Source organism: Musa acuminata, chromosome BXJ2-4, assembly GCF_036884655.1.
Source record: "Musa acuminata AAA Group cultivar baxijiao chromosome BXJ2-4, Cavendish_Baxijiao_AAA, whole genome shotgun sequence".
Lineage (NCBI taxonomy): Eukaryota > Viridiplantae > Streptophyta > Magnoliopsida > Zingiberales > Musaceae > Musa > Musa acuminata.
Window position 1 is genome coordinate 5,706,289 of NC_088341.1, and position 12,589 is coordinate 5,718,877.

At 35.7% G+C, this 12,589-nt stretch overlaps 1 protein-coding gene across 2 annotated transcripts; it reads left to right on the forward strand.

The window, feature by feature from the left end:
* Positions 1 to 1,467: 1,467 nt before the first annotated feature.
* LOC135608944 (alpha-terpineol synthase, chloroplastic-like) lies at positions 1,468 to 4,148 on the forward strand. Of its 2 annotated transcripts, XR_010485649.1 has the most exons (6): positions 1,468 to 1,788; positions 1,862 to 2,113; positions 2,360 to 3,050; positions 3,140 to 3,277; positions 3,363 to 3,585; positions 3,694 to 4,148. XR_010485649.1 is itself a non-coding variant. In XM_065102021.1 (5 exons), the coding sequence occupies exons 2-4, from the start codon at positions 2,020 to 2,022 to the stop codon at positions 3,234 to 3,236; spliced, it is 882 nt and encodes a 293-aa protein (XP_064958093.1). In that variant the 5' UTR covers positions 1,468 to 1,788; positions 1,862 to 2,019; the 3' UTR covers positions 3,237 to 3,277; positions 3,363 to 3,663. The 2 variants fall into 2 exon arrangements, 1 of the variants encoding a protein (XP_064958093.1); XM_065102021.1 differs by lacking the exon at positions 3,694 to 4,148 and having other exon boundaries at positions 3,363 to 3,663.
* The last annotated feature ends 8,441 nt before the right edge of the window (positions 4,149 to 12,589 follow it).

Sequence of the window (12,589 nt, forward strand, 5' to 3'; positions counted from 1 at the left end):
TATATAAAGTGAAATACAATAACATAAGCTTCAGATGTCGGTGATCAAACAAGTGGAAGCTTTTTTATCCTTTAAGAACGTGGGATTAATTATATATTGGTGATAATATAAGTGGACTCCATTGATCCTTAAACCTAATAATTCTTTTAACATCATGTACAGTGTCACGTTGATTGGTCTTTTGCTTTCTTGAGGGTAATTTTATATGCATACTACAGTTTAAAATCTGTATCGTTGTCCATAAGTTATTGGTGAAATATAAAATGACTTATGGTATTTGTAGATTCACTCATCTCCGTCACGTTGTTTCCATTCCTTCGAAGATAAAAGACTTGAGGGGGTCCGGCTGACAGGTGCTGCACTTATTTACTCTCTTAATGTACAGCCCACAATACCGACAATTCTTTAGTCACAATTCTCAATTTGGTCAATTTGGATAAATCCAAATGGATGCCAGATGGTAGTAGTGTCATGTCGTATATATATATATTTATTTATAAATATATATATATATATATATGTATACATACATATATATATATATATATATATATATATATATATATATTTATGTATACATAAATATATATATGTATGTATGTATATATATATGTGTATGTATGTATATATATATATATATGTATATATATATACATACATATATGTATATACATACATACATATATGTATATACATATATGTATGTATATATATATACATATATGTATATGTATATATATATATATACATATATGTATATGTATATATATATATATATACATATACATATATGTATATATATATACTACCACACGCAATGTCCACGTGACAAAAGCTTTCAACATGCGCGATACAAACGTTCTCCCGTCAAATTGGACCCCAAACAATTTAAAATAATTTTAGCTGTAACATATAAAATTCAATGTTTATAACTGAACCAAATTGTTGTCACTTATCAATCCGAACGTGAGAGTTGCGGACGAATTCTAATCACTTCCGAATTCACTAATAATGTGTACAAATTCCTTTTTATTCCACTTCGGTTCATGCCTCTGCAGATTATTTGGAACTCTAACTCAAAATCAAGACTAAATGACTGAACTAAACGTCCAGGCATGGGCTTGTCCCGATGATGCCGAAGTTGATTAAATCAACTCCTCCAATTAATTACTTCTTTACTTGACATCATTGCCGTCATTGCAAATGGCCGGTGACAACGTTGAGAAAAGCGGAGAAGAGGAAAGAAAATAAAAGCAGGTGAAGAAGCATTCACACGGCATGCCTGCCGACTCATCGAGCAGAATATATATCTATATATATATTCTTTTCTGTTTTGTTACTTTTTCTTCGTTTACTAAGTTTCTACATTTGTTTGGAACACGTTGATGTGGAGGTGGCGTAGATATGGCTGGCCGCACAGCAGTCTGCTTGTGAATCTCGTTTTGTGGAGGTCGGACTGCACGAGAACCTCGGTACTCAAGTCTCTTCTCACTTACTCCCGCGCTAATAAATCCATCCATCACCAACACGGCCATCGCAACAAACCCATCAGATTCTCCATCTTCTACTGAGTGTTGTCTAATGAGCCAAATGACTTTCTGCGCTCCGACGTTCTCCTGCAAATTGATCGGTGTCCACCGGTGGACCGCGCCCTCCAATGCTTCACCCCGTCCATGCCTCCGACCACATATCCGGTGTACTGCGCAGACTCCTCATCGGCGATCGGCTAATTACCAGCCAAGCTCGTGGAGTGACGAATACATCCAATCGCTAAGAAATGACACCAAGGTCGGTATGCATGCAAGCTGTAAGCTTGAGTTTTATCTATAGTTCGCACTGGTTACTGACTAGCTTTCATTAGGTGGAGGAGGATAACGCAGCAAGGATGGGAAAACTGACGGAGGACGTGAAACAACTGATCTACATGAAGAAGGGAATTGAAGACCAGCTTCAACTGATCGATCACCTGCAGCAGCTTGGGGTGGCGTATCACTTTAAGGAGGATATTAGGGATGCTTTATGGACAATATACCGTTCCATGGAAGAGGTGAACATGTTGCCACGGCTCTAATGTTCAGGCTTCTCAGAGAACATGGGTTTGCTGTTTCTGAAGGTGATTAAGCTATATATCCATCCTGCTTTACTCCTTTCTTGGCGACTGATACAACATTGTCGCTGATGTACCTCATATATTGCTAGAACAATTACTTTCATAAAACTGAGACAACTAGAAATATCTCCAATTAGTCATACAATTATGCCACGTTAATAGCTTAACATACTATTGGAATTTTATGTTTATTCTGCTCTATCATGGTGTCACAATCTGAAATGCACAAATTATGTGGATGTTCTGAAGGTCTCTTCAACCGATTTATAGTTGAGAAGGGCAACTTGAAAGCCAGCCTTCGCCACCAGACTAAAGGATTGGTGAGCTTGTGCGAGGCATCCCATCTTGCAAAGGAAGCAGAGCACGTGCTGGAAGAAGCTATAAACTTTACAACTAAACAGCTCAAGAGCCTCATGGAGGGATCACTTGAGCCTCATCTCAGGGAGCACGTAGCCCATGCCTTGGAGCTTCCATTGAACTGGAGGATGCCGAGGTTACAGACCAGGTGGTTCATAGAAGCATCCCAAAGGGAAGCGAAGATGAACCCTGTCCTGCTTGAATTGGCTAAGTTGGACTTCAACAGGGTTCAGAGCATACATCAGAGGGAACTCAGAGAAGTGTCGAGGTATTTTGAGCTTGCTTTACTTGAATCATGTCATGTACATTCTGCCCTCGTGCATGAACCAGCAAACTTCAGCACAAACTTCTGGCTGTCGATCAGATGGTGGAGCAATCTTGGCCTGGCGCAGAGGCTTACATTTTCGAGGGACAGGTTGATGGAGAACTATTTCTGGACGGTTGGCTGGGCTTTTGAGCCACAGTTTGCAAGATGCAGGGAGGCGCAGACAAAGGCAAACTGCCTGATAACAACAGTTGATGATGTGTATGATGTTTACGGCACCATGGATGAGCTCGAGCTTTTCACGGATGCCGTCGATAGGTGATGAAGAACTCCACCTCATGAATGCAATAGATGCAATTTCAACGATCGTTGATTCCTGATAACATCTACTCTGATGGATGTTGCAGATGGGACGTTAATGCAACGGGCAAACTTCCAGAGTACATGAAGATGTGTTTTCTAGCCCTCTTCAACACTACAATGACACCGCATATAATGTTATGAAAGAGAAGGGTCTGGACATAATTCCACACCTAAAAAAAGCAGTAACATATCGATCCCATCCTCCCTCTTTTGTGTATCATCGATCATTCAGTTCCACTTTCTAAACAGTGCAACCCTTGGATTCAGTGGGCAGATGTATGCAAGGCACACATGGTGGAAGCAAGGTAGTACCACCAGGGCTACACACCCAATCTTGAAGAGTACTTGGAGAACGCACTTGAAGGGCTACACACCCACTCTTGCTTATTGCACCAGTGAGATGTAAGTCAAGAGACCTTGGAAGACTTCCACAGCTGTCTTAAGATTGCAAGATGGTCATCCATGATCCTTCGACTTTGTGATGATTTGGGTACTTCCAAGATATTTAAAATGCACCATAATTATCATTCGTTCATGGAATCATGGCGATAAAGTGTTCACACAGTTTCTCCTCTCTGCATCGGTTGTTTTTGTGCAGGACGAGCTTGAAAGAGGCGATGTGTCCAAATCTATCCAGTTTTACATCAATGAGAGTGGTTTATCGGAGTACGTGGCTCATGACCATATCAAGCGATTGATTAGGGGCAATTGGAGAGCAATAAACGGAGATCGAAGTTTCACTTCTCGTTTTGAGGAAAACATAAAAATGATGATCATTAATTTTCCTCGAATGGCCCAATGAGATGGACATGGAAAACCTGATCAAGTGACTGAGGATCACATCAGGTCTTTGATAATTGAACCTATATACTTTTGTGACAATTGAATTAAGGATGATATCATGAAGTTATAAGTCTCCTCGTCATTCATCCAAGCCTTTGATTAAGATTCTTTGGGTGTGATCACTCTTTTGATGGTGTAGTTCTAGGTTATTGGTTGTGATAATTGATTTGTATCAGCGCTTTCGAACTAGAAAACTTTCTTCATGAAATATTAAAGACAAAAAAATCTAAAGTATGATTTATTTTATGCTACTAATTGAGATTGGATTTTTAATTTCTCTCGATCATTATTATTGACGGTCATATGAAAAGACCGACTTAATTGGATTTTTATTCTTAATCTAATTAAGAATAACATATTATTGGGTAAATTCTTTGAAAAAGCTTGTAAGTTACAGAATTGCTCATAGAACCGCTCTAACTGCCTAAAAAGATGATTTTGCCCTCGATATGTTGAAAAATTCCTGCCATAACCTAGCCGCCCCTCCGCTTGTGCCAGGCCTGGCCGCACCTCTGCCTCACCGGCGGCCCCACTCCGCCTCGTGCATGGTCGCCCCAATTGCCCTCCGACCCTCAACGTCGTCGTTAGTGACGAGGGCGAGTCGCCCCTACTTCCTTGCCCGTGGCTAACGGCGCCGAGGGGGCACGAGGAGAGCGCGTCGGCAAGGAAGGGGCACGAGGCGGGGGTGTGAGTCCACATCGGCGAGGAGGCTACATGGCCCCTGTCGGACCCCCCACACTCACTATTGTCGTTGGCCATGGAGGTGCCGCACAGTGCCGCCTACTCCCATGCGGCGAGAGCCGCCGCTCCTCGCGGAGGTGCCGCGCAGCGTCGCCTGCGCCTCTGCTCACGCGAGGGCGGCGAGGACCGCTTTGTAGTTGGTCCTGAGGGGTGCGACGGGGGCCCACCTGTGGACTCCTCCGTCGGTGCATCAGAAGACTCAGGACTCGTTCAGTAAACGCATTCCACCTTTGGACTCTGCCGTCGGTGCGTCATCACGCTACTACGTTCAATAAACGCGTTGGTAGTCACTCCATTACGCTACTTCGTCTAAGCTCGGTGCCAAATGACCGCTGCACGCTGTTCCACACTGGCTCTGCATATTATTGTGGGTGGAAACAAAGTCTGCAAAGACGCTGCCAAACGCGCTCAGAGTGGAGGAACTACTGGATCACGTATCATTATGTTTCTGTCATGACTACAAAATCTAGTCATCTATAGCACATGATCATAATGAGGCGGCGTTACTCTCTCTCTCTCTCTCTCTCCAATTATTTCTTACATCTCCGTGCGTGTCCGCCGGGAAAGAGGCGGGAAGTCGTTGTAGCATCATATCAACTTTATCGTGGAAAGATAAGAACGAGGACAAGGTGTCGCCCAGACGCATCACCAACCTTAAAGGCTGCTATCAACGCACGAGAACCTTGTTACTGAATTTTGTTTTCACCGCCTCTAGCACTATCAATCCAACGCCAACACCGCCATTACAAAGCCCAACAGATTCTCCCATCTTCTACTGAGTGTTGTCCACCGAGCCAACGGATTCCGACAAATTGGTCCCCAAACAATATAAATTAAATTTAGTTGTAAAATAATTTATTTTGTTATATTCAATTGTAGAAGCAACATCATCATCATCTTCTTAGTCATTTTCACATGAGTGATTAAAGTCATGTTCTTATCATGAATATATAATATGTTATTTCAATATCATGTCCTTTTTCAAGCAATTGACCTAAGCTTAAAATATTATTTTTTATATCAAGAATATATTAAACATATAAATGCATACTTGCTTTTCATTGCTAAGCTCAAGAAAAATATTATCTTTGTCTCTTACCAATCTTTGTGATCAATTATCAAATATGCCACGTTGTCCATTTGACATGAGATTAAATCGAGATAAAATAATAGTAACTCAAGTTTCGTTCATAATTATTAATTTTAAAATTATGAAGTACAGTAGCACAGGCTTCACATGTTGATGATCATACAAGTGGCCTCTCCTTATCATTTTATGAATGCGAGATTAATAATAGATTGTAGTACAATAGCGTAAGCTTCACATGTTGGTGATCATACAGGTGGACTTTCTTTATCTTTTATCCTTTAATATTGCCAGATGTGATACTTCACCCAATGATTCTTGTAACATTTTCTGATGTCATTATAGTGTGATGTTGATTGGTCTTTACTTTCTATAGGTCAATTGGTTATAGGGTGGAGAGATTCACTCATCTGTGTAACAAGTGTTTCAGTTCCTTCAAGATTGACTTGAGTAGTTAACGTACAGCAAATCGGAACGCGAAAGGATCGAGGCCATGGGATTCTCCTAATGGTTTCGAATTTAATCAAATCAACTCCTCGAATTAACTAATTTTTAAAGTGGCTTCTTCCACTATGATGCCAGATATATTTTTGGACACTTGGAATTGCATTTGGTTGGAACACGATGATGTGGAGCTTTTGTGGGTATAAATGAGGCTGTACGTACGTGGCCGCTTAGCATTCTGCTTGTGAATCTCGTTTTAGGGAGGTCGGACGTACGTCGAGAGGCACGAGAACCTCGTTACTGAATCCATCCTGTTTTCACCGCCTCTGGCACTATAAATCCAACGCCAACACCGCCACTGCAAAAACCAACAGATTCTCCGATCTTTTACTGAGTGTTGTCCACCGAGCCAAATGTCTTTCTGCTCTTCTGCTCCGTCCTTCTGCTGCAGCTTGTGTTAGAATATATGGCCCTTTTATAATTAAATAAGATATATAATAGAATAATTAATTAGATTCCGTTAAGATATTTTAGCCAATAGACTACGTTCACTACGGAACGATTTCTCGGGAGATAAGAAAATTTTTGAGATCTCATCGTAGACCCTCTGGTCTCGCATATAAAAAGACATGATATCTAGGGGTTGAGGTGGTGTTAGAGCGTTGGCACCTCTCCGAGGGATTTCAGTTTCTCACGGCGACGGTGCCTGCAACTTTGGATCGGTGGCTGGCTGCCTGCAGCAGAAGAGATGATATCAAAAGGTACGCATCGTAATGTTTAGATCTATACATTTTGATTTCAATCCTGGTATATAAGTTACTTCCGCATTTCAGATATAACATAATTATAGACTTTATGCTAACAATTGGTATCAGAGCCACGGGTTTTTGAAATCAAATGCATTAGAACTATAAATTTATTTACGATGCATAAAATTACCTTTTTCTTCCAAGAACTACTAAGCAGTAATGGTCACCGTCGACCTTGCTGCGAATCTGCGACTACGCCGGGTAGTGTACGCATCATAGAACCCGTCCCATATGCGGGCATCACAGAACCCGTCCCATATGCGGACATCACAGAACCCGTCTCATATGCGGGCATTACAGAATCCGTCCCATACGCGGAACCCGTCCATGCGACGGTTGGCCGTTTAGATCTCGTCCATGCGACGGTCGGCCGCATGCAAGCAGACAGCCCAGGTGGCGGCCATGCGTGAGTAGGCCGTGCACAAGCGGCGGCCGCGTGCTGGCAGCAGCCACCCACGGGCAGGAATCGCCACAGCGACAGCGGCCGCGCATGAGCAGTAGCAGCCCCGCGGCGGCAGCGGCTATGCGCAGGCTAGAACAACCGCTGGCAGCGGCCGGGCCGCAGGCAAAAGCGGTAGCGCCGCTCGCGCAGGCAGCCGCGGCGAAGGTAGATTAGGGTTTTTGGCATAATTATGGTTTTACTCTCGAGGCTAGGGTTTTATGAAAATTACAGTTTTACCCTTGCAAATTTCGTAATTTCATTTTTTTCTGTCAACATATTTACAGTTTTACCCTCGGATTTAATTTATGTCAAAATTACAGTTCTGCCATTCGCATATTTCTGATTTATTCCATTTCAAATATTTATGGTTTTATCAAAAATTGAGAAATTTAATTCATATTCTCAATTATAAATTAATAAATATGATTTATTATAATTATGATTAATTTTAATCATAATTATATTTTTGATTATTTGATTGGATTTAATTTTTGATTAAAAAAACTATAAATTATGGTTTATTTTATAGTTTTCTCATATGAATTTTTGATTTTACATGTGATAAATAAAATTAAAAATCCAATTATTGTTTTTTTAATTTTATTTATTTATTCACATGTATATATATGAAATTGTGAAATAATGTATACCTTTCACATGAATGCATGATTTATATATTATCATGATTATCATATGAGTTTTCTTTTATTGATTAAAGTTCAATAATTATTATGGTTATTTATTATTGAACTACTTAGTATTAATGTTCAATAATTATTATGGTTATTCTATTATTGAACTGCTTAGCATTAATGTTCAATAATTATTATGGTTATTTTTTATTAAATTGCTTAGTATTAAAGTTCAATAATTATTATGGTTATTTTATTATTGAAACTGCTTAGCATTCAATAATTATTATTTTTGTTATTCTATTATTGAATTGCTTGGCATTAATGTTCAATAATTATTATGGCTATTTTATTATTGAAACTGCTTAGCATTAATGTTCAATAATTATTATTGCTGTTATTCTATTATTGAACTACTTAGCATAAATTAAAGAAATTTGATGAATATTATTTGTAATTCATCTCCTTAAGTTTTATCTAACTTGTAGCAGCCAAAGTGGCCTTGGATGATAAACTTTTGTGATATGAATTACAATAAAGGTCTTATCATTTATAGGACATTTTGGATTGTATTTTATATTTTGTATTGGTCCTATAGCCACCAAAGTGACCTGGACTGATAATTTATAAAATACATTATGAATTTAGTCCTAAATGATATTAAATAAAATAATATTCATAATGACAATATGAATCAGGTTAAATGAATTTAGTGAATATTATTTGTAATTTATCTTCCTAAGTTTTATCTGACCGGTAGATACCAAAGTAGCCTGGGATGATAGGGTTATGGGATATGAATTACAATAAAATTTATATCATTCGTGGGATATTTTGGATTGTATTTTATATTTTTGTATTGGTCCAGTAGCCACCAAAGTGACCTGAACCAATAATCTATAAAATACATTATGGAATTAATCCTAAATGACATTAAATAAAATAATATTCATGATGGCACATATAATTATGAGATTTAGATAATCCCAAAGGAGAATCTATTTCAAATAATTATGTGATGGGGTAGGATGATACTGTTTTGGATATTCTTGCAGTTTAGGGTTGTATACCCAAAGGTAACAATACTATTCCACAAGAATGGTATCAGTCCTCCGTAAGAGATCTTAATGAACACTAGATATGTCAATATTTCACCCAAAGGTGAAATATAGATGATATCAATAGTTCATCATATTTTAGAAACTCAAAGCATTAATGTTATATTATTACTGTGGCACTTTCTTTATTGTGTTTCTGTAAATGTCCCTATACTTTCTGAAATAAATGGCTTGAGCATATACAAGTTGTATTGAGTGAGTGAGATCTTGATCAGATTAATTAAACAGAACATAATTACTGAAAGTTCTGTGAAATAAATAATTGAGGTGACTGATCAAGAAAGGCATGAAATACTCAATTTTATGATACTTAGACTTCAGTACAGTTTACAACTTGCGCATAAGAATATCTAAGGATCAATTTAAATTATCTGATAAGTCATTAGTTGACACTTTACTATGATAGTATTTGAGGAATTCAAGATTATATCATCAAAATAAATGATAAAGCTGTAAGCTTAAGACTCATAATATTTTGAGTACTACTCAAGGAGTAGGTAACACTAAAATAAGGATGAAGCGTAATTTCACCTGAGTTTATAATTATTATATAAACTCATAAAAGAATATCTTCACAATAAAGTGTTACTTTTGTAGCAAATAAAGTTATGTGAAGAAGAAATATACTATAAGATTTGATTTGAAATAAAAAAAGGTATAATTATAACCTTTGTATGGTTCAAATCAAATATTACGGATATTATTGATGGATTAATTTGATGTTTCATCATATGTTACCAATAATAGATATTGGGATAAAACCAAAAGAATGAGATATTTATCAATGTAGGGAATCATCTTAAAGTGAAAGCGATATTAGTTTGTATTTATTGCTTATATCTAAAGATGATTCAATTTGATAAATCTTGAGAATCCATGTTGTGTTTTTTATAATTCTGGGAATTTAAGTTCTTTACCTAGAATTATTATAATATTATTTTTTCTTTTGGTGGTTGTAAACTTATTGTAATTCAATAAAATTAACCTTTGAATTATGTATAATAGTCTATACAGAATTAATGTGAATCATAAGTTTACAATGATCCTATAATTAAATATTGAAGTGAAATTTAGTTTTATAAACTCCTTGAGGTTATGTTTATCACTATATGCTTTTGTCTCATTAAAGAGAGACATCTTATTATCATATAAATAATATGTTGAGATATGATTATGTATATCTAATTCATGTAAAGTCTATGACCGTTTACACTCTTGAAGTGTATATAAATGAAGTTGATAGACAATTATATAGAAAAGTCAATATCATCATATCTGAAAAGGGTGATAAATTTTATGGTATTTATGATGAACCCAATTATAATTCTTTTACTAGATTCTTAAAAAAAAAAAGGTATATGATTTATCAGATGTGTTACAGCATAATATGATTGCTGAAAGATATCATCATACCTTATAGATATGGTTAGGAGCATTATAGATTATTCTTTTGTACCCAAATTAATGTGAGAAGAAGCTACAAGGACAACTATGTATATCTTGAATGGTGTTCCTAGTAAGTAAATTAAATGACTTCTTTTAAGTTATAAAATGATAGGAAACATGATTTAAGATATTTACATATTTGAGACTGTCCTATGGAGATAAGGGTATTCAACTCACATAAAAGAAAATTTTGATTTAATAATTATTTTTGAATATTTTATTATCTATTCAGAAAAGTTTAAAGGGGTATATAATTTATTGCTCTAATTATAGTACAAGGACAATTAAATCTGGTAATATAAGATTCCTATAAAATAGCAAATCAGTGGGAGTGAAAATCTCGAGATTTAATTTTGATATAGAGGAGATATAAGTTAATACTCCTTTATTATTTGAGAGATTATTGTTACTCAAATCATTAAATAATTTGATAAAAGTGAACAACAAAATAACATTACTAAACTCCCACATTATATTGATATCATTATTAATGGTCTTGTAGAACAACCATAATTGACAACTTTGAGAATATCTCAAAGGGGAAGGAATCATGTCATTTATGGTTATTATGTTGTATATATACAAGAATTATATTATGATATATGAATCATAATGGATCCCTTATTTTTTTTGTCATAGGTCATGAAAAGTAATGATTCTAAAAAGTAATATGATGCAATAAAAGAAGAGTTAAAATTAATAACCAGAATGGTGTCTGATAAATTTATCGAATTGTCCAATAATTGTAAAAGAGTCTATTATATAAATGTGACTCAAAGGACAATGTCGAACGATATAATGGTCAGACTTGTGGTTAAAAATTTTGCTCGTAAAGAATGCATCGACCATAACGAGATTTTTAATAAACTCGTTTAGAATCATCATGACATTAGTGACTCATTATGAGTTTGAGTTATATCATAATGATATAGAAACATTTTTTTTTTAATATTTATCTTTATATGGGTTACTCTACATGATTTACAAAGAAAATGAAAGAAATATAAAGTTTGGTATGCAAATTCAGGAATCCATTTATGACCTTAAACAAGCTCCAAAATAATGATATATAAAGGTTCTTAATATCATTATTTTTAGATTTAAGGTAAATACTATTAATTAGTATTTATATCAGTGGGAGCATGTTTATTATATTGATCTTATATATGGATAATATTTTATCTTATCAATAATGATCTTGATTTATTATACTAAATCAAGAATTTGTCACTAAAAGTTTTAATATGGTTGATATGAATGAGACATCCTATATTATTAACATTGAGTAATTCAATGATAGACCTCAATGATTATGAAGATTGTCTTAGAAAGGATATATCAATCGAGTCTTGAAATGATTTTGATATACAGCTTTGTTCAGTAAATCATAAAAGCAAAATTTTAGTCAATAGTAAATGCTTAAAAATGACTTGAAAAGAATTAGATAAATAAGATATTCTTTGTATATGTGCAGTTGGAAGTCTATGCTCAAGTCTCTGTTAGAAAATATATCAGTTTTTATAATTAAAATATTGGGTATATATTTGAGTTACCCAGAAGTAAAAACACTAAAGGACTACAGAGAAAGTGATTAGATATCCGTAAGGGATAAATGATTATATGCTCACATGTATAAAATTATATCAGCTTGAAATAATGGTATTTTTCAGATGCTGATTGTATAAATTACCTCGATAATAGGAAGTCCACCTTATAGTTAATATCTATATCAATTAGAGGGGCAATTTATTATTATGAATAATAGAAGTTGATTTTGTGGCATGCTTTGAGGCCACTAATCAAATTTTTTACTGCAAAATTTTTATCTCAAGACTTGGTGTAGTCAAACACAATTACCAAGTCGTTGAAGATATATTATGACATTGCAGTAGTTTTCTTCTCTAAGAATGACAATTACTATTGCATCTATAT